The 27,927-nt window shown below is 44.7% G+C and overlaps 1 protein-coding gene across 4 annotated transcripts; it reads left to right on the top strand.

Moving 5' to 3' along the window:
* On the top strand, positions 1–27,669 carry LOC136638488 (tigger transposable element-derived protein 1-like). Of its 4 annotated transcripts, XM_066612528.1 has the most exons (8): positions 1–114; positions 2,024–2,110; positions 8,707–8,833; positions 9,571–9,684; positions 12,102–12,203; positions 12,547–12,636; positions 13,269–13,450; positions 17,819–19,904. In XM_066612528.1, the coding sequence occupies exons 3-8, from the start codon at positions 8,800–8,802 to the stop codon at positions 19,661–19,663; spliced, it is 2,367 nt and encodes a 788-aa protein (XP_066468625.1). In that variant the 5' UTR covers positions 1–114; positions 2,024–2,110; positions 8,707–8,799; the 3' UTR covers positions 19,664–19,904. The 4 variants fall into 4 exon arrangements, with proteins under 4 accessions (XP_066468625.1, XP_066468626.1, XP_066468624.1 ...); XM_066612529.1 differs by lacking the exons at positions 2,024–2,110; positions 17,819–19,904 and adding an exon at positions 25,753–27,669; XM_066612527.1 differs by lacking the exon at positions 2,024–2,110.
* The last annotated feature ends 258 nt before the right edge of the window (positions 27,670–27,927 follow it).

Genomic DNA, 27,927 nt, shown 5'->3' with positions numbered 1-27,927 from the left:
AGCAGCAGCCACCGGGAAGTGACTTTCCCTGCGCTCAGATCCAGCCCGGTTCCTTTGACTCGATCGCGTTCCTGGGATTGATGGTAGAAGCCCAGAAGAGCATCACTGGCGCAGGTGAGCGGAGACTGCAGGAAAAACAAAGCGAGGAGGAGGAAGGGGGGGTATGATGAAGGCATACAAAGTGATGCAGGGGATGGATAGACTGGAAACAGAGATGCTCTTTTCCCTCTCCCGCAGCTCCAGGGGACATCCACTGAAATTGGGCGTTGGAAGACTTAGGACAGACAGAGGAAAATATTTCTTGACCCGGCGTGTAATTAGTCTGCGGAACTCCTTGCCGCAGGATATGGTGATGGATACCCTGGATAGAGAGATGCTCTTTTCCCTCTCACACAACACCAGAACCAGGGGACACCCACTAAAATTGGGTGTTGGGAGAATTAGGACAGTCAGAAGAAAATATTTCTTGACCCAGCGTGTGGTTGGTCTGTGGAACTCCTTGCCACAGGATGTGGGGATGGCATCTGGCCTAGCTGCCTTTGAAAGGGGATTGGACAGATTTCTGGAGGAAAAGTCCATCACAGGTTACAAGCCATGATGGGTATGTGCAACCTCCTGGTTTTCGAAGTAGGCTATCTCAGAATGCCAGGTTCCAGGGAGTGGTAACAGGATACAGGTGTCTAGTGCGCTCCCTGCAGTATCTGGTGGGCCACTGTGAGATGCAGGAAACTGGACTAGATGGGCCTTTGGCCTCAGCAGCAGCCAGCAGGGCTCTTCTTCTGCACCAGGATGCAGGTCTCCTCTTGTCTTGTGTACTCCCTGAGGAATCTGGTGGGCTTAATATGATTCAGGGCTCCTCTTGTGTAGGGAGAAATGTATGCAAGGTGTTCAGAGGAGCAAATGAGGAAGTATATGCTCCCAACTCTTCACCTGTGGCTGCAAGTCCCATGGGCAGATCTTGTGGTGGGAAGGAGGTTTTGTGGCTCCTGCTTGCAGGTGTGTGTGTGTGTGTGTGTGTGTGTGTGTGTGTGTGTGTGTGTGAGAGAGAGAGAGAGAGAGAGAGAGAGAGAGCCCACGAGTGAGAGCAAATGAGCTGACATAAAAAAAGTCTGGGAAGTTTTATTGGCATGGCAGGTTGGAGTTGAGTCAAGAATAGGGAAGGGGCTGCTGAAGAAAGGGAGATCAGAATATATTTCTGAAAAGGAAGCCTGAAAAGAGAGTGGATGAATGGGGTTGTGTGAATGATATTAAGGAAGGGATGGGAAGTGACCCTGAGATTTAATCTGCAGTAAATTGTATTTTTGGAGTATCCCACTTTATCACATGTTATTCCTCTCACCTTTCCTCCAACATGCCCAGGGCAGAGTGTATGTTCCCCCTCTGAACAGTGTGCAGTCAGAGAGATAGTGCTGTCTGAGGTTATCCATTATAGCTTCATGGCAGAGCAAGAACTGGAACCCAGGACTTCCTGAAGCTGTAGCCACTGCAAAATGCTGGCTTTCAAAGAATTTATGTATGCATTTATTTGCTTTTTTAATAGATTTGTGCATTTTGCATCTCCAAAGTTATTTGGTTGTTCAAAAAAGAATATATTTCACCCCCCTAAAGAAGATTTACCTACCATGCCTGAAAGTATTTGTGATCACCAATTCCTTCCCAATGCATATAACTGTGTTTCAGGAGCCTCTATTTGCTACTATGGCCTTTCCCTTATTTGTAAACTTTAAACAGTCTCTAATAAAAGGCTAATCTGCACTGCAACCAGGCAGGAAATCAATTTCAGACTGGGATCTCAGCATTAACTTTCTTTTGCTAATGGGAAAGATTTACAGAACCTCAGGGGATGTCAAGGAGGACATAACTCTGTTGCATTTTGCATATTCTCCTATGTAGAAGAGAACTACCAGAGCTTCAGATAAGCCCCTGACAGAGTGGGATATCAGTGTTTACTCTTTCTACTCCATATCACTGCCATTGATATGTTTGTTTCATACCCACCTCTTTGTTTCAATTTTGCATGTAGGCTCTGAGAGCTAGCAAATTGAGGACCCACTGAGGAGGAGGAAAAAGGAGAATTAAGGAAGACAAAGGAAAAAGAGGCCCAGCAGTGGTAATTATTAGTTCATCATCAGTGTAGTCCAATCTTAAACTGACAAATTATCTTGCCCTCCCCCCCAGTAAGTTTTTGGTACTGAAGAAGAAAAAGGGGAGGCGGATCTGAATGAAGTTATTTTGAGACAACTTTGTAATTTCTATTTTCTTAGCTTGTCTGCTGTGAAACTGACTAGACCCCATCAGACAAAGCGATCCTGCTCAAGATGGACTTTGTGTGCATCTACAGCAGTGGTTCCCAAGCTTTAGGAGCCCATGAATCACTGAGGCAAGAATTAGAATAGTTGTGGACTACATGCAATGCCACTGTGCGCAGTCTCCACCCTTTCTGGTGGTCCATGGGGAAGCATCTCCCAAGTGAGTCTCCCCCACAGGACCATCAGAAAGGGTGGAGAATGGAACACCCATAGCCAGCACATCGGAACCAGCTGTGGACAGTCTATTCTCCACCCTCTTTGGTGGTCCATGAGGGAGCGCTTGCTTGACAAGATGCTGGAAGTGATCAAAGGTGATTTTTTCCTGAGACCTTGCAGACCACTTCTCCTGGTCTCTATACAAGTGGTTCTCACCCATTTAACACTAGGACCCACTTTTTAGAATGAGAATCTGTCATGACTCACCAGAATATACATAGCAGCTTGTTAAAACTACAGGTCTGTAACATTTCCCCAAATGCAGTCACATACCATGGGAGCATCAAGTCTAATAGATTAAAAATAAAATATTGAAATGAATGGGGACCCACCTTAAATGGGCTCACAACCCACCTGGTGAGTCCTGACCCACAGTTTGAGAAACACTGCTCTAGACTGTAGAGCAGGGGTGCCCAAACCCCAGCTCTGGGGCCACTTGCGGCCCTCGAGGTCTCTCCATGAGGCCCTCAGGGAGCCCCCAGTCTTCAATGAGCCTCTGGCCCTGCAGAGATTTGTTGGAGCCCGCTCTGGCCCGATGCAACTGATCTCAGCATGAGGGCAACTGTTTGACCTCTCACGGGAGCTGTGGGGTGAGGGCTACCTCCACTGCTTGCTATTTCACGTTTGTGATGCAGTAGCGGCAGCAAAGGAAAGGCCAGCCTTACTTTGTGCAAGGTCTTTTATAGGCCTTGAGCTATTACAAGACTTTTATTCATTCATACAAGTTCATCTTTAATATATTCATTTATGTCAACTTATGTAAATTTATTCAAATTTTAAATGTAAATTAATTCTTTTTCCGGGGGGGGGGGGGAGGCCCACACATTGTCAGAGAGCTGATGTGGCCCTCCTGCCAAAAACTTTGGACACCCCTGCTGTAGAGTAAAGATGCTCTATCCTTTTCTTAGAAATAATTTTGATGTATCTTTTTGCAAGGCTGGTTGGTAGCTTCCTGACCTTGAAAACAATCATTTGAGCCCTCAAAACCTCTGCCAGCACTCTTTTAGCACTTCTGAGGTTTAGAAATGCAGATTGCTGTACTGGCTTTGAAATGCAAACTATGTCTTGTAGTTAATCATTGATAGCAGCATTGTGAAAAGCTAATTAACACCATTCAGGGTCACTTTGACTGCCAAAAATAAAAAAAAATGAAGCAACCTTCTTTCATACCCCAAGTGCAGGTTATCAGTTTCACTTGGGTTATAATTCCACATGGAATATATACAGGTGTGAGTCACATAGGATACATTGATTATTATGCAATTTGGTCATTAAGTGACCATTCATCCCAATCTAGTGCCTTTGTTGTATAAGCAGACACTCCCTGCCAGCTGCACAGGCTACTGAAAACAGATTGTTGCCTCTTTGCATTAACCCATTTCTGCCCAGCCCACAAGTGTACACATTTGATCCCTGTTGCATAGGGGCAGAAATAGTTTAAAAGCCTCTTTGTTGTGTAAACATACATTCTGCTGCAGGCTATGGGAGACCTGACTGCCTCCTTATGTGTATCTTTGTTGTGCTTTTGAGCATCAAGGTATGTGAATAAGAGCAAGTCACTGGAAGCCAGTCCCATTTGCCTCTAATTTCCCCCTTCTGTAATTCCAATAATATGCACAGCTGTAAATAGATAGGATTTATTAAAGGATAGAAAATAACATAAGACAGGCACTTTACTTAGGCATAGATTTAGGAATTTAAAGAGAACATACAATGCACACCAAAATTAAAATAATAAAAACTAACTCCTAACACTAAGACTATCACTCACCTAAATCTCAATCCACCAACCAGCCCTACCACGGTCAGTATCATCTATTTAGGAACAGCATGGTCAAAGCTCAGGCCAGAGAAGAACTAAGACAAAGGAGTTTCCTAACAGGTGATTCTTATACTGGAGCTCAACAGCCAATTAGAGATCAGTCGAATGTTCTAGTGGTGGACATGCAGTCAGGCCATTCACTCATGGAGGATCACCCCTCCTAACCTGAAACCTGCAACTGGAATGGATCTGCAATCAAGGTGTCCTTGGCCAATCAGCCACTCTGGGAACTGCTATCTCTTAGAGATGAGGGCCGGCTGCTCCCGCATCCCTCCCAGATGATAGCTCCTCAGGAATGTCCCAATTTACAACTTTCTCACAGCTGTGTCAGGCCAGCATGGTTCCAGGCAGTTAATATGGTTTCAGGAAGAGGCCTATACTTTGCTGTTACACAGTTTTTGCCTTTCTGTGACAAGGCCTTTTATCCTTGCCATGAAGCCCCACTGCGTATTCCACCCCTTCCCATCCCAAGGTGGCCACACACAAGCCTGCACACACCCTCGTCTCCATGATCATTGATGGCCACCCAGCCATCATTGATGGCCACCCAGCCACCAGATCATTGATGGCCACCTCTGAGGTAGAGCAGGATTGTGCAGGCACAGCCAAGTCCCAAACCGGAAGCAGCATGGTCCCATTTGCACCCGACTCAGGCAACTCCCATGGTGCTGCACCAGCAACAGTCTGCTTGCCAAGGCTCTGTCCAAGCTGCCCAGTGACACCACAGCCTCTGGATCTTGGGTGGTGGTGAGATCCCATAGCATGTTAAGAACATAAGAACATAAGAACAGCCCCACTGGATCAGGCCATAGGCCCATCTAGTCCAGCTTCCTGTATCTCACAGCGGCCCACCAAATGCCCCAGGGAGCACACCAGATAACAAGAGACCTCATCCTGGTGCTCTCCCCTACATCTGGCATTCTGACTTAACCCATTCCTAAAATCAGGAGGTTGCGCATACACATCATGGCTTGTACCCCATAATGGATTTTTCCTCCAGAAACTCATCCAATCCCCTTTTAAAGGCGTCTAGGCTAGACGCCAGCACCACATCCTGTGGCAAGGAGTTCCACAGACCGACCACGCGCTGAGTAAAGAAATATTTTCTTTTGTCTGTCCTAACCCGCCCAACACTCAATTTTAGTGGATGTCCCCTGGTTCTGGTATTATGTGAGAGTGTAAAGAGCATCTCCCTATCCACTCTGTCCATCCCCTGCATAATTTTGTATGTCTCAATCATGTCCCCCCTCAAGCGTCTCTTTTCTAGGCTGAAGAGGCCCAAACGCCGTAGCCTTTCCTCATAAGGAAGGTGCCCCAGCCCCGTAATCATCTTAGTTGCTCTCTTTTGCACCTTTTCCATTTCCACTATGTCTTTTTTGAGATGCGGCGACCAGAACTGGACACAATACTCCAGGTGTGGCCTTACCATAGATTTGTACAACGGCATTATAATACTAACCGTTTTGTTCTCAATACCCTTCCTAATGATCCCAAGCATAGAATTGGCCTTCTTCACTGCCGCCGCACATTGGGTCGACACTTTCATCGACCTGTCCACCACCACCCCAAGATCTCTCTCCTGATCTGTCACAGACAGCTCAGAACCCATCAGCCTATATCTAAAGTTTTGATTTTTTGCCCCAATGTGCATGACTTTACACTTACTGACATTGAAGCGCATCTGCCATTTTGCTGCCCATTCTGCCAGTCTGGAGAGATCCTTCTGGAGCTCCTCACAAGCACTTCTGGTCTTTACCACTCGGAAAAGTTTGGTGTCATCTGCAAACTTAGCCACTTCACTGCTCAATCCTGTCTCCAGGTCATTTATGAAGAGGTTGAAAAGCACCGGTCCCAGGACAGATCCTTGGGGCACACCGCTTTTCACCTCTCTCCATTGTGAAAATTGCCCATTGACACCCACTCTCTGCTTCCTGGCCTCCAACCAGTTCTCAATCCACAAGAGGACCTGTCCTCTAATTCCCTGACTGTGGAGTTTTTTCAGTAGCCTTTGGTGAGGGACCGTGTCAAACGCCTTCTGAAAGTCCAGATATATAATGTCCACGGGTTCTCCCGCATCCACATGCCTGTTGACCTTTTCAAAGAATTCTATAAGGTTTGTGAGGCAAGACTTACCCTTACAGAAGCCATGCTGACTCTCCCTCAGCAAGGCCTGTCCGTCTATGTGTTTTGAGATCCTATCTTTGATGAGGCATTCCACCATCTTACCCGGTATGGATGTTAGGCTGACCGGCCTATAGTTTCCCGGGTCCCCCCTCTTTCCCTTTTTAAAAATAGGCGTGACATTTGCTATCCTCCAATCTTCTGGCACCATGGCCGTTTTGAGGGACAAGTTGCATACCTTAGTCAAGAGATCTGCAACTTCATTCTTCAATTCCTTAATAACCCTTGGGTGTATGCCATCAGGGCCCGGTGACTTATTGATCTTTAATTTATCAATGAGGCATGTTACTTTAATTTATCAATGAGGCATGTTACTGATGCCATTGCCAGCCATTTCATTGGGGGAGCTGGCTACCAGCAAGTCCATGGTCAGACATTCATGTCAGATGAATAGTGAGATCATTAAAAACTGAACAGTAGTTTCCATCTGGATTTTTTTCTTCCTTTTTCCCAGTCAACTGATAACCATTTTATTCTTAGCTCCTTCTTTGTACAGATTTTTATTTCTTTTAGTCCCTTTGGTGAGAGGAAAATACCTTTTAAAGGATGTGTGTGTGTAGTTTAGCTTTGGAATTTTTCTTTTTCTCCACTCAAACTCAGGAATTTTCTGCTGGACTATAAGGAATATTCTCTTTACTTCCATGTTATTAACACTTGGTTTGTTCCTGGGGTGCTTTTACCACCCCAGCAGGTTCCCCCAGATAGAAAAGATTTTTATCCCCAGAAATGGATTGGTTAGTTTGGTAAGAATTAGAACCTGAAAAGACCTTTGCATGGGAAATAAGTGTATAATCAACCTGTTTCTTTAACAAATTAGGCACCTGTCCACAAATGAGATAAAGTGTGTTAACAACATCTTAAAAAAAAAACAAAAAACAAAAACACAAAACTGCTAAGTATTGGTAAAAAGGTACATGTAGTATGTTAATTCTGAAACAAACACTCAACTTGCCATTTCACTCAAATTTTCTGGCAAAAAATTTCTGCCGTATTGTGAAACTGACCATACATTGACCCAACAGGAACATGCAAAATAGCCTGTCTAAAGACATTCTCTCTCTGCACACACACACATATACAAAACCTGACTTTTATAAAAAAAAAATTCAGATTTTATATTTTTGCAAGGCTGGCTGCTAGCTTGAAAAGGTAGGTTTGAGCTCTCAGAAGTCCTGACAGCACTGATTAGCACTCCGGAGGCTTAGAAATGCAGATTACTGCCTTAGAAATACAGACTAGCCTTCTCTTGTGGTTAATTATTGATGGCTATTCTCAGAATGGTAGTAAGAGCTATAAAAGCTTGAGAGGAAATTGTGTGTTCCTTAGAACACCTGGGATTGCTGATGCCTACAGAAGAGTGAATTTAAGTTAGTTTTGGGAAGCAGTGGAGTTTGTGGAAGGACATCAGTGGGGTTTGTAACTCCATCATGCTTCAGAAGAACCCCTCCTGAAATCCTCCCCTTGTTCTTACTAACCCTCACAGACTGTAAAGCAACTTCCAAGGCTGCCCACCTCCTGAGGAAAGGGAGATGGCATTGCTGAGAAAGGTAGCCTGGGTTCCTATATCTATGGATCTAATTTCTGTTGAGATGGTAGAAAGGCAAAATGTACTTTATGCATATCCCAAATGCCTGTATTTCATTTTTCTGCTTGTCTCAAAGATGCCACAAAAGCTGTTTGAAGGATCAGGGAGAAAATAGTGTGGTAGCCCTAATGGATGGAGACAAATCTTCTGCTTTAGCAGTGGGAACAGGTGGATGGAAGGAGTCTGTGAGTGAGTGAATCCTTGCTGGGGCAGTAGCAGAGGATATTTATTTATTTATTTATTTATTTATTTATTAATTATCCTTCATCTAAGGAGGTCAGGGTGGTCCAGTACAGGGTCACTTGTCCTCCAATTTTATCCTCGCAAACCCCTGTGAGATGGGTAAGGCTGAGAGATGTCTGATCCAAAGTCATTCTCACAGAATCATGGAGTTGAAAGAGACCTACAAGATTGTCGTGTTCAACCCTTTGCCAAAGCAGGCTGCCACAGCTGCAGCATCCAGCCCATGAGCTTCATTGCTAAATAGAGATTTGGATTAGGACTCCAGTCCTAATCTGTCAAAATGACCACTTTGCCCCAATCCCAGGCTCTATCCTCATACTAAGTAGGGAACTCTTTGCTTTTTCCTTTAGGGCCAAGTGACATTTGGGGATGTGGCTGTGTATTTCACAAAGAACCAGTGAGCTCTGTTGACTTCTGACCAAAGAGCATTGTACCAGGCTGTCATGCAGGAGAACTATGAGAATGTGGCCTCTGTAGGTAAGGATGGCTTTTGCAGTCTCCCCCCACCTCTACTTTCGCAGGCCTCTTCATGCGTGCACTTCCTAGCCTCCTCATGCATGAACCCCCGGCAATTGACAAAACCAAGGCCAGAGGGTCTCTTTTGTTTCCTGAATTGGCTGGGGAAACTTCTAGCACATTTGAATGATAAAACATTCGAACAACACTGAAGAACTGTTGGCATGGAGATCCAGTGACATGGTGAATGTCAATAAATTTCAGTTTATGGCAGTTCCTGCTTATTGTCAATACCAACCAGATCTAAAAGGATCCACTGGCTTTGGAATTTGTGTGAAGGGATTGTTTGTATATACTAGGAACTGCGTGGCTGATCCTGATTTTGAATTCAGGTCTCATGTCTAAGTCCAGTATTCTAACCACTGCACACAACTGACTGTATCCAGTTGATAGAACAAAAAAAGTGCATTTTAGGCTCAATTTGAGTAGATTTTCAATAACTATATGAGCTATTAGAGTGTTGGCCAGGCGTGTAAGTAGCCACTTTCCACCCCTGCCCCTTCAGAAACCCATTCATTATTCTTTATTTCCTCGAGCTATCCTTTCTGCAAGCTGTTCAGGTTTAGCCTCGTAAAATGTAGAAGAACTCTGTGCAAAACACTTTGTTCAGAAGTCACCATTGACAGCTGAGCAGGGAAATCTAAACTCCCTGTTCTAAATAACAACTGGGATGACCACCTTTTTTTTTTTTTTTGCAGGACCTCCGCTGCTCATGCCCAAATTGATCTCTCAACTTCGGCGAGGAGAAGAGCCGTGGATTTCAGGTCAACCAGTCTTGGAAGAAAAGGGCATGCCTCTAAACCACAGCTCAGGTTAGAAAATGAAAATGCACACATTCCCATATGCCTCTGATGTTTTATCTTTCTTCTTGGTAGTGCACTGTCCTCTGTACCCGCTCCTGAAATTTGCCACCAGATTGCCCAACATGCTATGAATGTATGAAGCTGACCCAGATTATTGAACTTTCTAACCGGAACTGTAGTCTGAAATTTTGGGGTGAGTCGGATAATAATTTTACAAGAACCAGATTGATTCTCCATAAGGTAAAAGCTAGGGTTGGTATCCTTCCATGTGTGGAAGGGCTCCTGTATTCATAGAAAGGCCATTTTAGAGTTCGCACAAGAGGTTTGCATGAGAAAGAACATAAGAAAAACCCTCCTGGATCAGGCCAAATGCCCATCTAGTCCAGCTTCCTGTATCTCACAGTGGCCTACTAGATGTCTCAGGGAGTACATAACAAGATACTTATATCATGTGGCCACTCCCTTGCATCTGGCATTCAGAGATGGCCTCCTTCTCATGGCTTGTAACCTGTGATGGACTTTTCCTCCATAAATCTGTCCAATCCCCTTTTAAAAGTGTGTAGGACAGACACCATTACCACATCTTGTGGCAAGGAGTTCCACAGATTAATCACATGCTGGTTAAAGAAATACAATCCAAGTTCCTTGTGTTTATGCAAGGAATCCTTGCAAACAAATGGCAATCACCTTCTTCAGAGTAGGGGCTTGCATTTATTATTTGGGGGGATTCTTCTTTCTTTCTCTTGGCACCTCTGAGGACAGCTGCAACTGTAACAGAGCTCAAAACATTGATAATGTGTCCAGGGCCAGCTCCGATCAGTTGCTCCCCCCCCCAAATGCACCAGGGAATGGCCCTGTGTCAGTGTGAGAGCTTCCTTTTCACATTCTGTCGAAACCGCTGTGGCCTTCAGAGGCATGGTAAGCAAAAGGCTTTAAAAAGAAAAAAGCTTGCTTCTGCCATTTGTCCTGTGTCTTGCACAACTCAACTCATGGCAGAATCCCTTAGGCCTGACTTTCTTAATGAAGGCTGAGAATTTATAGAAGAGCCTGGAACGTGGGGAGGGGTGAGGCCACAGTCCTGTATTCAACTTCTCTGACTGGTAGGCACTCTCCAAGTTCTTGAGTAAAGTGCTCGTGTTAGATAGGACCTAGCAGGAGAGGCCCATGAACCACATTTGACTCCCAGACTGAGATTTGACACTTATAATATTCTTTTTCTATGCTGTAGATATGTCCTGTCTGATCTTGTGTTTTGACACACGGTAACCTGGATAATGAGGGTTAACCTGTTAAGAATATGTAGGCACTGTGGATTTTGCCTGACTTTGTTCTCTCGCTCTATGACTATCTCCTTCCTTTAATAGAAATCTAGATTTCTTTTTACATGGCTGGCTGCTAGCTTTCTGATCTTTGTGAGCATGGCCCATCAGACATCCTTCATTCCATTTATTCAGGCTGACCTTTCTGACTCTCTAGCAGCTGTGTGTAACTCATGCAAACTTTCCACTTAGAGCAGGGGTGTCAAACTTGTTTCATACAGAGGGCCAAAGTTAGCATTCATGATACCTGATGAGGGCCAGAAGTGATATCACTAAGCAGAAAGTGACATCGTTAAGCAGATGATAGCCAGAAACAAGCACTTTGTTCTCACATAGAAACTCATTAACTGCAAATAAGGGAAAATGTGCAAATCTTGTTCATATTTTCAAGACATAAGAGAGTCCAATTATCAAGCTGGGAGAGCCCAATTATAATAGGGGCTGGAGAAATTGCTTCCAGGGACCACATTCAGCCTGCAGGCCATATGTTTGACACCCCTAATGGAGTGATTTTCGGAGTGAAAATCACTGGAACGGAGTGAATCACTAGACCAGTGATTTTCAACCTTTTTCATCTCACAGTGCACTGAAATTGTCAAGGCACACCATCAGTTTTTTTATAATTGACAAGGCACACTGCACTGCTGGTGGGGGGGCTCACATCCCCCAATGGCTCTACTAATAAATAACCCCCCCCCCAAACTCCCACAGTACACTTGTGGACCATTTGCAGTACATCAGTGTGCCACTGTACACTTGCTGATAATCACTGGGTTAGACCAACCCTCTTTCCAAGCAATAAAAATTTCACCTCTTTTTAAGTACAGTCTGAGTTGGGTTTGTTTGTTCTTTTTTGTGCACATGGCAAATTCCATTGCATCAGTTTCTTTTGTCTGTGGGCAGGCTTTCTGGTTCTCAAATGTTGACTTGATCTCCTGGCTTCACGAAGGGGAGGAGCCATGAATTTTGGAATAGCAGGTGTTGGAGGGAAAGGAAGCTACATCAGATCACAGCTAATTCATTGCCACCAGAATAATAATGTTTTGTCCATAACCACTCAACATTGCTAATCAGGTCTTACCTCCTCCTTTTACATCTTCTGATCAGGGTTTCCTGATGTGATCATAAAGCTTGAACATGAAGAGGAAACATGGGCCCTGGATGCCAAGACATCTAAAGAAAACAAGTCCTTCCCAGATGCCCCTTCAGGTGAGCATTGTTCACTGTATTTTTTATTCTGTAAATGGTTCTGGTCACCTTTAAAATAATGTCCTGCAGCTGGAAAAGGTGGAAAGAAATAGAACCAAAATGTTCAGGGGATGGAATGCTTTTCCTATCTGAAAAGGCTAAAAGTTGGGCTGTTCAGCTTGGTTTTTTCTAATGTGGGAGGAGGGGAATCATGATAGAGGTTTATAAAATTATACACAGAGAGGAGCATGTGTGCTGACTTGAGTCAACCATTAGATATTGGGCAAAACACTGGGTTTTGATTGCACAGAAGCTGGTGGCTATCCAGCATCACACATCCTTCTCACAGCCTTCTCTTGTTCAGGGTTTCCAGAGGTGCCGATAAAGTCCGAGCCAGAAGAGGAGCCATGGATCCAGGATTACCAGGGGTTGGAAGACAATAAAGCATTGTTAGGTAAGTGCTGTTAAGATGGATGGAAGACAAAAATACATCTAGTACAACAGAACACAGCCTGGTGTCCCAACACTGTTATGAAACGTAGCAATGTGTGATACAGATTGGCCAGTCGTAGCTCTCACTATGTCTCATTGCATCTACTTTGTTGTTGTGCATCTTTCTTTGGTATCTGGGACCTAATGCCCAAGCACCAGAAATACGAAGATGCATTCTGCTGCGTAAGGCCATTGATCCATTTAGTTTCTGCAAACTTAGTAAAAACTGAACATTGAAGGAGGGGCCTGGAATATCCCAGAGGATACCCCCTCTGTGACTGCAGTTCTGCTTGCTTATCTGGCAGTCACTTTCCACAGTCTTCAGCAAAAGAAGGCCTTCTTGAAGGAGATCTACTTCTTGAACTTCTCTTTTGAATAGTGGATGTTGGGGACTGAACAGAGATTCTCAGCATGCACATGCGTAAATGCATATCTACCAATAAGTTACGACTGCTCACCAAGAAGAGGCAACTAGATGATGGTTGCACTAAGCCTGTAAAAATAAACCCATGAATAGGCATATTTTAGGTTTCTTATCCTGTTTCAAAAATGTCCAATATTCCTTCTGTAATTATCCTCTGTTTCTTCCAACAGGCATGGGGCGTGTGAAAGTGGAAAATAGTTCTTTGCTCGAAAGCACTAGGCACATGGAATCCAGTGGGACATCACTGGAAATCACCATGGAGAATGTTTCACAGTGTCCACAGCAAGACAACTTCACAGAGGTTCCAAGCAAAACACCAGTACAGCAGAGAAAACACCATGGGAGGAGAATGGTAACTATACAGTGTTTTGGGAAAGTCAAAGGCAAATTTCAAGAGGGTAGTCTTCTCACACCTGGGAAAATGCACATACCAGGCTGTGGACTTAAAACACACAGATGTAGAACACGAATCTTTCTTTGTTGAACATGAGAGAAGCCACAGTGGGGGGGGGGGGGAGAAAGCACTGTGTCTTGGATAGCTATGTTAGTCGTACATTGGCTGGACTGCACATGAAAGAACCCCCAGAAGGGAAAACCATAGTTTTGCTCCATTCATTGTAAAAGCTTCACTTATAATTTAGAGCTCATTGCATGTGACAGAATCCATTTAGGAGAAAGACTGTATGCATGCACTGTCTGGGGCAAAACATTTCAGCCAGAGGTCAACCCTAAGAGCCCAGTCCTGTCCTTTCCCCCCTTGATGGGGCAGCTGCACCAAAAATGGACACGCTATGTCCAGCAAGGGGGGGGGGGAAGCAGGAAGTTTCAGCAGGGAAAGGGGATTTAAATCTCCTTACCCCTGCATAAACCTCCCGACCCAGTGGCAGTGAGTGTCACCCTTTTTTTGGCCTTTTTTTTTTTTTACCTCAGAATGCCAGATGCAAGGGGGGGCACCAGGATGCAGGTCTCTTGTTGTCTTGTGTGCTCCCTAAGGCATCTGGTGGGCCACTATGAGATACAGGAGTCTCGCCTAGATGGACTTTTGGCCTGATCCAACCAGGCTCTTATTTTGTTCTTATGGTGATTCGTGTGTGATCCTGTGGATCGATAGCTTGTGCATGTTCCCTTGCACTCTTATTCACAAATTCACAGATCTGGAATGACTGAAAAGGGTTTATGTGTACAGTCAATTCTCGTTTTAACACGCACTCCGTTCCTGCAGATTTATTTATTATTTAGTTAACTGTATATTTATCCTGCTTTTCTCCTCCTATGGGGACCCAAAGCGGATTCACTTCTCCGCTGGAACAAAAGTGTTGTTTGTGTCGCAGCATTTGTGATCTCTTCATGGCCATGGTTCTCCATGTTGTTCTTTTGTCCACATTTTTCTTGCATGTGTACGTTGTTCTCACAGGTGTTTTTGTGGGTGTCTACATTCTTTTTTTTATGGGTCTCTCCATTGCTCTAGGAAGAGAGCAGACTTTCCCTGCCTTGCACTGAAACCGTACAATAGCTGCATTTAAAATGTAATTTTTCTCTTGTAAAGTTGCTGTGTGTTACCTGTTAAATGCTATTTTCAACAAAATGGCAACTGTCTGTGCATTCTCTGGGCTTCCAGGATGAAGGCCAAGAAGAACTGTTCAGGCTCTTGGATTCCATTCACATACAGTTCCTTTTATATTTGCATAATGTTGTTAGGAATTAAATAACAATTAATTTGCTAGAGTTAGAAATTGTTCCATAACAAAAAGTCATAACAATGTGGTATACTGGATACAAGATTGGCTCTGGATTGAGGAGATCTCAGTTCATATCCTCAATCATGAAGCTCACTGGATGAATTTAGATTGGACTGTGCTTTTCAGAACACTCCTGCCTGCTTTCAGTGAATGTGGGACAGAGAAGCTGGAAGATGCCCACTAGCCATACCCTTGGGTGCTGGTGCACCCAGTGACTGTGCCCACTCCAAGTTGCGTGCTTGCGTATTCAGGGTTTGTCTCAAAAGGCCCAAACTCTGTGCATGGAAGAGCCATCTATGTGCACAACTTTATTCCTTTCAGACCAACTCTGAATATGCACTTGCCTGGGGAGTATGGCTGGGCTGCAGGGGACAGGGCAAATGGGTGCAGTCCTGGTCTTTCCATAAGTGTGAGGGTGAACAAAAAAAGCGATAGTGATTATTCTAACCTACAGGCTGCTGTGAGAATTAAAACACATGAGAGGAGGAGGATGGATGCAGCAGTGATTGCTTTAGAAGAAGGGCACAATAAAAATGTACTAAGTATCAAGTTTTAGCATAAGTCCCTCTATTGCAGTTTACTGTATTTAAATGAGTGTTTTCAAATAGATGACAGGTGCATGATAATTTTTGGCTGGTCAATTGACCAGACTCTTTTGGTTTAGTCAAACGGCTAGTCTTAGGTTCTTAGAGTCTCTCTAGGATACTTTTGATAGTGTGTGTTGTCCCACAGAGCAGTGGTTTCTTTGGCCTATGGGAAACCTACATTACCTTGGCCTGCATTGTTTGTTTTGGCTGGTCTCCCAAAGACCATGAGTTGTTCTCATGGCTTATTAAGAAGTGGTTTATTCTGTTTCAGCACTCTATACTCTGGCTTACGATGGCAGCAAAGCATAGTGGTAATGAAAGTGTGTTAGCAAGTACTCCTAAGTAGAAACGCATTGTGATGAGCTTAATGGATAAGATTCATGTGCTTAACTTGCTTCGTTCTGGAAAATCAGTAGCATCCATAGGCAGGCAATTTGGTGTAAATGAATCAGCTGTCTGTTTGACCCACCAAAAAGGAAGATGATATTCGTAAATCTGTGTGTGAATTTGCTCCAGAAAGTGCTAAAGTGACTTCAGTGGTTTCTGATGAAGCCATGGAAAAAATAGAAAAGCAGCTTAGGAAATTGATAAATGAGATGGTTGGCCAGAAGAAAAGTGTTGTGTATACCACTAGTATAAGGCTCAAAGCCAAACACATTTATAAACATGTCACTGAAAATCAGGAAAATGTGACACCATTTTCTGTCAGTGCTGACTGGCTTGACTTGCACATTTTAAAAACAGATACAGGTTTGAAAATGTAAAACTTTCCAGTGAGGCTGGTTCAGGAGATGGGGAAGCAATTGGAGAATTTGTAAGTCCTGCCTAACCTCATCCAGGAGAAAGGGTACCTACTTGAGCAGGTATTTAACACACGTAAATCAGGTTTATTTTACAACCAAACAGGCAATCATACCTACATTTTAAAAAATGCCTCCGAAGTGCATGGCTTTAATGCATTTAAAGGTTGTGCCATCTTGCTTTTCTGCGCGAACGCTGGAGGTGACTTCAAATGCAGGCCTTTGATGGTGTACAGGGTTCAAAATCCACATGGCTTGATAAGGAAAAAATCTGAGCCACCCTCAGGAAACGGAACTGCAAAGCCTGCATGACTGCTGAGATTTTTTTTGGAACTGGTTCAAGAAACACTTCATTCCTGCAGTAGAACAATATGTCACAAGAAAGAACTTTGCATTCAAGGTTCTACTGATATTGGACAATGCGCCTGCTTGCATTCGTTAGGACTTTGAAAATGCCCACCCAAATGTTGAAGTCTTTTTCATGCCCCCAAACACCGTTTCTGTCCTCCAGCCACTGGACCAAGGCATTAGTAAGGCTTTCAAAAGCCATTATACCCAGGCGTTCTAGTGTAATGTGTGTCAGCATTTGGATGTGAACCATGTCTCCACAATAATGGATTTTTGGAAGTCCATCATCCGTGATGTGTTGGACTATGTGAAAGTAGCATGGGAAAAAGTTTCTCTGGCTACAGTAAACAATTGTTGCAAAAAACACCTGGCTGCAGTGTGTCACCAACTTCAAAGGCTTTCAAGGTGTCAATTCACAAATAGAAAACAATGGGCAAACTATCAGCTTAGCACAAAGAAATGGATGACATGCAGGATGCTGCTGAAATTGATGCAACCTGCCATCAAGCTTACCAATGAGGAATTGGATGCTATGGCTAAAGAGGTTGATGTTGACAGCGATGTTGATGATGACGACCATGATGATAAGGAAGCTGCTCTAAAAATTGTCACGCTCACCATAGCAAAACTTGAGAAGTGGGCTTCATTGTTCAACCAGGCTTTCAAGGATATCCAGATCCCTCAGTGGAACTCAGCCACAAGTTTAAATGTAAATCTAAGGGTATATTTTGTCCACATGCTAAAAGAACTGTGATGGAAATTGTGGCAAACACTGGCACAGTTCTTTATGCCAGTTGGAAAGAAAAAATTGCCATTGCCACAACCTTTAATGAGTTAAGGGATAGCCAGCACAGAGGAGGAAGCATCAGATATTGAGTTGCCCTCACTATCACCCAGCCCATAGACTTCAAGGTAAGATTCTGGGTCAAAAAATTTGTAGAGTGTATAGCAAACAGGGTCCATTGGAACCTAACCCGATTTTTCTCATAGGATCAGTGATTCATTACCTGCTGATCTAGCATCCGCTGGGTTTTTCAGAAACCTAACCCCAGCGGATAACGAGAATTGACTGTATGTACATCTAGAGATTTGGAGATGTTCCCTGCTGCATGGGAAAGTCAGATGTCCAACCATGGGAAAACTGGTGCTGGTGCCATTCTTTTGGCAAAAGGGCATGATCGCTCCACAGAATTTCTGCCTGTATCCAAAACTCTGTACTCAGGGCTATGTTTTGTTTGTTTTGCAGTCACGGGAAAGTACTTTGTTTGCCAGGAAAGCTCTGAAGAGAGTCTTTGAGAGCAGTGACAGCGAGGAAAACAATGACACCTCCTCTGGGGCAGGTGAGAATGACGAATATGTGCCAGCCACCGAAAGCTGCTCTGAACCAGAAGACCATGTTCCTTCTGAAATTTCATCTGCAACATCCACAGATGAAGAACAGCCTGTAGCTCCATCTGTACGTGGAAGAGACACACCCCACACCCAAAGTGATACAGGAGGCCACAGAAGGAGAGGTCAGGTGGCTGCAGTTGTATGTTCTGCTGGTCATCTTTCTCATGCAGCTGGAGAGAGCAATGATGGTGACATCATGAGAGGCAGAAATGGAAAGGAGTGGTACAGAAATCCACAGCCCCTTTCCCAGAGAATAGCAGGAAGCACAGGGCCAAGGTGTGACTCACTCAGAGGTTCAGTTAGGGAAATGTTTGAACTGTTTATTACAGAGGAGATTCTACACCTCATTGTACGTGAGACAAACAGAGAAGCAGAACGTGCATTCAGGCTATGGAATGAATGGAACCCTGATAAGGTCAAAGCATGGAAGGCCGTGGACCTAGCAGAGTTGAAGGCATACATTGGCCTTCTGCTCCTGGCAGGGGTTTATCATGCGCGTCACGAAACCTTGGAGGAACTGTGGGATGCATCTTCAGGGCGCCCTCACTTCAGGGCAACAATGAGCCTGAACAGATTTCGTGCCCTCACCAGGTACATCAGGTTCGACAACAAGCAAACCCGTGACAAGCGGAGAGCCACAGATAAATTGGCGGCATTTCGCAACGTCTGGACTCTGTTTGTACAGCAGCTTCCAAGATGGTTCACCCCAGGAACAGACATCACTGTTGATAAGCAGCTCCTTGGGTTCAGAGGTCGCTGCCCCTTTAGGCAATATATGCCCCGAAAGCCAAGCAAGTATGGGTTGAAGGTTTGGTGGTGCTGTGATGCTCAAACCTCATACCCCCTGAAAGGAGAGGTTTACCTGGGTAAGGAGCCAGGAGCACCTCTAGAGACTGACCTGGGTTCCCATGTGGTGACAACACTGGTTCAGCCCTGGTACCACAGTGGAAGAAATGTTGTGGGGGGCACCTTTTTCACAAGTTCTGAACTGGCCGAAGCTTTGTTAGCTAAAGACTTGACTTATGTTGGTGCCCTTCAACACAATAAGCCTGAAATCCCTCCTGAAATGCAGCCACATCCATGCAGAGAACTATTGTCATCCATCTTTGGTTTTCATGGACCGTATACGCTCGTTTCCTATGTCCCCGAGAAAGGACAAGCTATCCTGCTTCTGTCTACTCTGCACCACGACATGGCGGTGCAAGGAGATCAAAAGAAACCTGACATTGTTGCACATTATAATGCCACCCAAAGCGGGGTGGAGAATCTGGACCGCCTTACGCGGATGTACACTTGCAGACAGACAAATAATAGGTGGCCAATGGCGCTGTTCTATAACGTGTTGGACGTTGCTGCTTTGGCCAGCTATATCTTGTGGATCCACAGCCATCCGGAGCTGAAATCGAGAAATGTGAGAAGGCGCAAATTCCTGGCAAGTCTGGGGAAGGAACTGATTGACGGCCACGTGAGGAGGAGAATGCGGAATGAGCAGCATCTGAGCAAATCCATTAGAACAACCTTGACCGCTCTGGGTTATTGCTTTCCATCTCCCTCTGCAGAAACCGCCCCCAAAACTGGCCGCTGCGTCATTTGCACCAGGGCAGAGGATAAAAAAACCAGCCGGAGATGTGACTTGTGTGGGAAATTTGCCTGTAAACCCCACTCTGTCTCACAGGTGGTGTGCTCCAACTGCTTGTAGGCTGTTGCAGGGACAGGTATCTGACTAGGGGACATGTGCCCCAGACTGCACCAAAGGAAGTGTTCTTGGGGTGAAAAGTATGATTTATAGTGCACATGAATTGGTGGCAAGGACGGTGTCTCCTCACAGTTTTCAAATTGTAGAAATGACAGATTGAATTCAAAGTACTTTCTCTTGTTTTTAAGTCTTTTTTTCAATTCTTTAATAAAAGTCATATTGTGATGGTTATCTGCCCCATATATTTGCTGCTGTTAATTTTGAATTCACCAGATAGGGTTGGCAGCACCCCTAGGAGGCAGTCCTATTACACTTTCCTGGGAGTAAACTGGATTGACCACAATGGGACTCCTCTAAAGCTTAACTCTGTATGCTCCAGATAGAGCACTGGATCTCAAACTCACTGGGAGTTTGAGCCAGAAGACAAGACTTTGCGGGAGCGGGGAAAACAAGCAGTGACATGATCCTCAGGTTTGCGCTGCTGCGGGGGAGGAGGGGGCTTTGTTTTTACAGTCCCTTACCTGCTGCCAGGGTGCAGGGGATGTGGAACTCTTTGCCACAGGATGTGGTGATGGCGACTGGCCTGGATGCCTTTAAAAGGGGATTGGACAAGTTTCTGGAGGAAAAATTCATTATGGGGTACAAGCCATGATGTGTATGCGCAACCTCCTGATTTTAGAAATGGGTTATGTCAGAATGCTAGATGCAAGGGAGGGCACCAGGATGAGGTCTCTTGTTATCTGGTGTGCTCCCTGGGGCATTTGGTGGGTCGCTGTGAGATACAGGAAGCTGGACTAGATGGGCCTATGGCCTGATCCAGTGGGGCTGTTCTTATGGGAGCTCCATGCAGCTCTCTGCAGAGCTCCCTGCAACCTGTAGAAAGTTAAAAAAAAAAAAAAAAAAGCTGGCCAATGCAAATGAGAAGGAATGTGCCGATCCCTGGAAAAGGGGAAAAATGCATCCCTTTAAAATCAGTTAAAAAAACTTTTTCTTACTGTTGTAGAGAGACGGTCATGCAAGTGATCATGCCATTTGTCAGCTGAGTCAGGCAAAAGCAGAGGTTCTAATTGCTGGTGCTTCTCTACAACAGTAAGAAACTTTCAAACCACAATTGTAAAAGGATGCATTTCTTAATGTTTTTCCAACTGCTTTTATTTAATGCATTTTATGGTATCATCAGGGCATCCCAGAATCAAATCCCTGCGGATGTCAAGGCACAACCTTATTCCATTAGGAGCAGTGGGTCTTTAAATCAATTTTTTTCACTGTTTTTTATCTACACATTTTTTTTAATCCACTAGGGTTTTGGAACAAAACCTCAGCAGATAACGGGGGACGACCTGTATTTAAAGAACAGTTGGTTAGGATAAGAAAACAAGGGTAACCCCTGCTAACTGGGTAAGAGGCACTTTTCAAGTGGGTGCTTCTTTTTTTAGCAGAAGGAGAGTAACTCGCCCGCCTCACCCCAGCAGTGTTTTTTCTAGTGGCTGTCTGCTGGTTTTCTTTGCATCTTTTTAGATTGTGAGCCCTTTTGGGACAGGGAGCCATTCATTATTTGAGGCCCTAGCCTTAGAAAACTAGCATGTCAGGGAGAAGCTGTCAAGTTCAAAAGAAAGCTGGGCAATATGTCCTCCATCTGAAAAGTTGGTTTATTGGAAAGTGGTGCAAACATGGAAATAAGCAAATATGGAAAGGTTGCCTCTACAAAGGGGTATGTTCTACTTCCCAGACTCCTGAAAGGACACACATACCTGGCTCCAAACCAAATGCACATCACCCCTTCCCTCGCAGTGGGCTCCCTGTTTTGGTTTTGCCTGGTTATTTTGCAGGATGGTATATGGGGGAAAAATAATTCTGAGGCATTATCTGCCTTAGGGCGCAATCCATGTCCCTTGTACCAGCCGATGAGTGTTGTGAAAGTGCTTTACGGCCACTCTCAGAGGAGAAAGGCTGGCGCACCATGCCGATGTGGGCCCTGGGGCAGGGTGAGTTCACGCTGGTCAAGCTTGACAGGTGGGAGGGCATGGGGAGGGCAGAGAGGAGGCAGGGAGGTGTTTCAGGGTGGAGGGAGGTCGGTCAGTGGGTGGGACAGTGAGCAGCTGAGCAGGGAGTGGGAGGTGGAGCCAAGATCTGGCAGTTATGGGGCTAAAGAGGTGAGGCAGATCTGTGCAGCCTGGAGCTTCTCACAAGTGCCGGATCCTGGCCCCACCCCCTACTCACCAGCAGCCTGACCATGGGCCTGCCCACAACCCACCTTCCCCCCACCCTGAAACACCTCCTTTCCACCCTCCCCCCACCCCCAGAGCTTCCCCAGGTAACACTGTAGCAGCCCCAATGGGGCAAATCCAGTGCTCCAGGCTGCCCGAGTCTGGGTTTAGGATCCGGTACAAGTGCCGTATCCTGGCCCTGCCCCCCCACTCACCTGCAGCCCACCCATGGGCCTGCCCACTACCCGCCCTCCCCCCAGCCAGAAATACCTCTTTTTTCTCTCTACCCCCACGCCCCCAGGCCCCCTCGCCAGCCTCACTCAGCCAGCACAGGCTTACTGTTTGCACTGGCCCGCAGGGCTTCGGCTGGCCTTCCTCCTCACTCAGTGGTGCAAAGTTGCCTTATGGCACGTTTGTGACACCTCTGGCCTGGAGCAAGGGACTTGTGCTGGCCCATCTCCCTCTTGGGATTATGCCTTGAGTCAAAGCCAGCACTTTAAATCATGGCCAAAATTGTACACATGAGTGGGAAATTAACAGAGCAAGTACTTAGGCTAAATCAAGCTCTTTTGGTTCCATCTCATATCCCGCCCACCTCCCCCCCCCCCCAAGTTCCTGGTACACACACATCCAAAGTCATCCTATCACCACTGGTTTGACCTCATCTAAGATTCTGTGTACATTTAAGATGGGTGTTGGCAAAGTAGGAAATTTTCAGATGTGAGCTACAAGCATTAAGGATCTCGAAAGCAAATGCTGCTGGGAAAGCTAAAAGCATTTATGCTGTATTGATCAGTCTGAATGCAGCTGCTGCCCCACCCTAGACTTGGAAATGTGGCAGAGACAACTGAAAGCAAATAATAAGGTAATGTCATTAAGTAGCAGCAGAAATGATTGAACAAAAGCTGCAGAAATGCTTCTCCAGAGCTCAGTCAGTGCTTGAAAATGCAGAAGAGTGAATAACTTCGGAGGAACCTCTTAATTGGTGAGTTCTTGAGCCCACCTCATATACCATTCATGGTTATGTGATGGGAAAGTAGAAATACAGAGAGGGGGAGGGGAGGGAGGGTTGTGAGCCAAGTTGGAGGCTAAGGGGCAAGGAAGATTTTGGAGAACAGGGGCTCCTTTGACATTTTCTTCTGTTATGTCCAGGATCTCAAATCTCAGATTTACACCCTGGATGGAGGTTGAACTGGCACTGCTGAGTCTCTGGGGGCATTGATGTGGGGAAAAATGACCACCGTACTGGGAAACCTCAACTTGGCATCCTTGCTGTCCCTGCGGAGCAAACTGGACCCTAATAGTGAGCTTCTTTGCCTGTCTGGAGCTTGCCTTGGAGAAACTGAGACTGGTGACACCATGTGTAACAATGTCCTGCTTACCATTGCTGCTGACCAGAGTATGATGCAGTGGATCTGTGGAAAAGGCAAGTGTGAGATTGTGGTCTACTATAGCCAAGGCAATCCTGATTGTCAAGTCTATCTGGCTAAATGGGAACAATGTCTCTCCTACCTGGGCTCCTAACCCCAGGTCCTGAGCCTTGGGAACCTTCTTTGCACCCATAGCAGGCTGCGCTACTGGAGTTCTTCCATCAAATCTTCGTCATTAGCTTGCTTTGATGAAGCAGTGGAACGTTTCATAGTGGAGCCCACTGCTGTGAAGCAGGATGCCCGAATGTTGGTGGAGTGTGCTGAATGGGTGGTAGAATTGTCTCTGGTCAAGGATCCTGTGAGATCTCTGTCTTCTTAAAGGATGGTGTGCCAATGTACAACGTTCAAGTGAAGTATATGAACATGTTCTTAGCACGTGTCCAAGCAGGAATTGTGGAAATGAATTCAGAAAATTTAAGATTGGTGAGAGGGAGATTGGGAGAGGGAGTATTAAAATGTTGTTTTGACTTAGCTGTGTCAGGGTAAATCCAGGAACCCAAATGCATCCAGAAGAATGCCAAAATGCTGGTTAAGAGTAGTGGGGAAACACTTCCCATCCATCCATAAACCTTTATTGGCATCAAAAACCATGAATAACAGTAATAACAATAATAACAAGAGCCAATGCAGTGGCTATGTTACCAAAGAAAAAAATCGCAACAAGGAACTAATGAGGGGAAGGGAAACACTTCAGATGATTGCTGGGAAGGGGGAGAACCAGATCATAGTGTTCAGTCATGAAAATGGAATTTGCTATCAAGTATTCACACAGGGGTGGTGGGAGTTGCTAGCCAGGATTATGAATAAACTTCATTCGGCATGGCTGAGAGAGAAAAGTAGAAATAAGGAGTAAAAACAGACCAGCGCTTTATAGCTGGTCCTGCTTCAACAGCAATTCTCTGCCAAAGCAGGCCTTCACTCTTGTGATTCTTGTGATGGAAGGCCTTCGCTCTTGTGATTTTGTAACCCTCACCATAGCATGTGGCTCAGTGTTTTAGAGTGCGAGTCTTCAGGGCGAGGAGTTGGTTGTCCTTTTCACAATGTGTGCAGAAGGATGGCACTACAGAATAATTGATGTTTGACGTAATTTAGATGAGGTAATTCTGCATGGCAAACTGAATCTAGAATGCAGCCCTTGCCCCAAATAATTTATGCGCAGTTGTTATTAATCCTCATTTGGCTAATAACGCTTCAAAATGAGAGAGAGAGAGAGAGAGAAATTGCCTGCTTGCCTATCGGCCAACCACTCTCTAATCCTCACCTCCGTCTCCTTTCCTGTTATTCCTGTATCTTTGATGAACCTACTTTGCTTCTCTCAGAAAGTTGAGTAAAGAGAAACCTGGTCAGTGGGCGGCACAATGGTGTGAGAGCTAAGTGAGTACACTTTTATAAATTATAAACATCATTAATTGGAACCATCAGTAAACAATAGGCACTAGCCTTAACAGTATTTAAAGCTTCAGAGATTCTTATCCAAGGATATCTTGGTGGATATCAAGGATATCTTTCCCAGGCTTCAGGAAAGACATTACACACTCTGGTGGCTGTTGAAGTTGGTTGCTGGAGAAGAATTTAGAGGTGTGCAGGAGTGTTCCTAGAGCATAGCAGAAGGGACATGGGTATTGCTCAGACTGTTTGTATTCTGCTGATAGCTTGCTTTGATAACTTGAAGTTATTCACATCGTGCTTTAATAAATGGAAGTTGTTCCTCACTCACTGGTGTGTTCATTGCCTTTGTATCTAACAAAGAACCATTGCCCTGTGGCAAGACACAGGAAAAAATCAAAGAAGGCAGCCCACGGGAAACATGGTGTGAGAGAAATGGGGGAACAATCTGCATTCAATTTGGAATCAAGCATGTGAGGCCCTTCAGGAGAGTGGGAAGCAGAAGTCTTCCTGCAACAAGAACTTGGACTTGCTCACATTTGTGTATGCACCACTTTCTAACCAACATCTCAGACACAGGGCAATAATTCTTGCTTGCAAAGATCCCAGGTTAGCGTTAACATAAGAAGAGCCCTGTTGGATCAGGCCAAAGGCCCATCTAGTCTGGTTTCCTGTATCTCACAGTGGTCCACTAAATGCCCCAGATTTTTTTTTGGAATCCTGGCAAATGGAAGTCAATTTAAGTATGTGCTTTATTTCTGTGGTGAGTGTTGGTGCTTGGAGAAATCCTGGAAATTTGAGCCCATTTATTCATTCATCTAAGTTCCGTCTCTAATGTATCTATTAAATTTTATATTAAATTTTTTTTTCCAGCCCTCAACACCATGCCAGATATTTGATGCGACCCTCTGACTGAAAAGTTTGGAGATCCCTGACTTATAGTATTAAAACTTTTCTGTAAAACGGTATGCTGTGTGACACCAGCAGCAACCTCACACATCTCTTGAATGTATCCTTTTCTCTTGTGATTGATTTAATCTTGTGTTGTTTTCTTCCTCCTGGCCCCAAGCGTACAAAATCCACTGCTAATGTTGTCAGTAAGAGGCCACGTCGAGTGATAGACCTGGAAACAAAATTAAAAATGATTAAGGACTATGAAGGTGGAAAACCAGTGATGGCCATTGCTCGCCAGTCGGGCATGTCCCATTCCACCATAGCCACAATCTTGAAGAACAAGAACAAAGTGACGGAAGCAGTTAAAGGATCCGCTTCATTGAAGGCGACAAGACTAACAAAAGTTCGAGAAGGCCCCATATCAGATATGGAGAAACTTCTAATGGCCTGGATCGAAGACAAGACCCAGAAGGGCATCCCTCTCAGCACCATGATGATCACAGCCAAAGCAAGAAGTTTGTTTGCAATGTTGAAAGAAAAGGCTAGACCCGACTACGATGTGGAATTTACTGCTAGCTCTGGGTGGTTTCGACGATTCAAGAATCGTCATTCGTTGCATAATGTGAAATTGAGTGGCGAGTCTCCGACTGCTGATAAGGCAGCTGAAGAATTTGTGGAAACTCTAGATAAGCTGATTGTGGAGGAAAATTACTTGCCAGAGCAAATCTTCAACATGGATGAAACCACCCTGTTCTGGAAACGGATGCCTGAAAGGACTTTCATTCATAAGGAGGCCAAGTCAATGCCAGGTTTCAAGTCCTTTAAGGACAGGATAACAGTCTTGCTTGGGGGCAATGTCACAGGCTACAAATTGAAACCCTTTGTGATCTGGCACAACGAAAACCCCAGGGCCTTCAAGCATATCAATAAACACACACTGCCAGTGTACTATAGGAGCAATAAGAAGTCAAGGATGACGCAGCTTCTGTTCCAAGATGCCCTCCTGAATTGCTATGCCAGTGAAATGGAGAAGTACTGTTTGGAGAACAACATATCTTTCAAGATTTTGCTTATTGTTGATAATGCTCCTGGACATCCTTCTTTTATTGGTGATCTTCATCCCAATATCAAAGTGGTGTTTCTCCCTCCAAACACCACCTCTTTGATCCAACCAATGGATCAAGGAGTTATAGCAGCTTTTAAGGCCTACTACCTGAAGAGGATCTTTGCCCAGGCTATTGTTGCAACTGAGGAAGACGCTGAGAAGACACTGCTGCAATTCTGGAAGGATTACAACATTTATGACTGCCTCAAGAACCTTGCTTGGGCTTGGAGTGATGTCACCAAGGAGTGTATGAATGGCATCTGGAAGAAGACACTCAAGAGGTTTGTCCGTGACTTCCAAGGATTTGTTAAGGATGAGGAGGTTGCAAAAATCAACAAGGCTGTGGTTGAGATGGCAGACACCTTTAACCTGGGGGTGGACGAGGATGACATTGAGGAGCTCCTAGAAGTGGTTCCTGAGGAATTGACTAATGAGGAGTTGCTGGAACTGGAACGCATAGCTGAAGAAGAGGCAAGAGAAGAAAAAGAGGAAGAATCCCCCAAAAAATTCACAGTGAAGGGTTTAGCGGAAGCTTTTGCAGAACTCAACAAGCTCCTTAAAAAGTTTGAAAACATGGACCCCAACACTGAAAGGTTTTCACTAATAGAGAGGAATGTTCATGGTGCATTATCGGCTTACAAGCAAATTTATGATGAGAAAAAGAAACAAGCCAAGCAAACCACCATGGACATATTTCTGAAAAGAGTGACACCTCCTCAAGAAGAGCCCCAGGCGGGTCCTTCAGCAGGTATTCCAGAATGCATTGTTATTATAGGAGATGACAGCTCCATGTGTGCTTATTCCCCTGAAGACCTTCCAGTGGGAGAAGATGTGAAGATGGAAGACAGTGATATTGATTATCCTGACCCTGTCTAGGCCTAGGCTAATGTGGATTTTTGTGCCTTAATTTTTAACAACAAAGCTTAAAAAGTAAAAAAAAAAATCAATCAAAAGCTTATAGAATAAGGAAATAAAAATATTTTTGTACAGCTGTACAATGTTTGGTTTAAGCTGAGTTATTACAAAAGTCAAAGTTTAAAAAATTAACAGTTACAGTAATCAAAGGTTATTTTATTACTGAAGAATTTTTAAAAAATATATTAGTGTAACCTAAGTTTACAGTGTTTATAAACTCTATTGTAGTGTACAGTCACGTCCTAAGCCAGTTTTCTTCAGCTTGTCGATCATGACCCCAGTGGTGTCGCAAAGTGTCTTTTGGGGATCATCGAAACCGTTCAAAGCCTG

This window comes from Tiliqua scincoides, chromosome 2, assembly GCF_035046505.1.
Source record: "Tiliqua scincoides isolate rTilSci1 chromosome 2, rTilSci1.hap2, whole genome shotgun sequence".
NCBI classification, from domain to species: Eukaryota; Metazoa; Chordata; class Lepidosauria; order Squamata; family Scincidae; genus Tiliqua; species Tiliqua scincoides.
The sequence above is the reverse complement of the archived record's forward strand: the minus strand, read 5'-3'. Positions and strand labels throughout refer to the sequence as shown.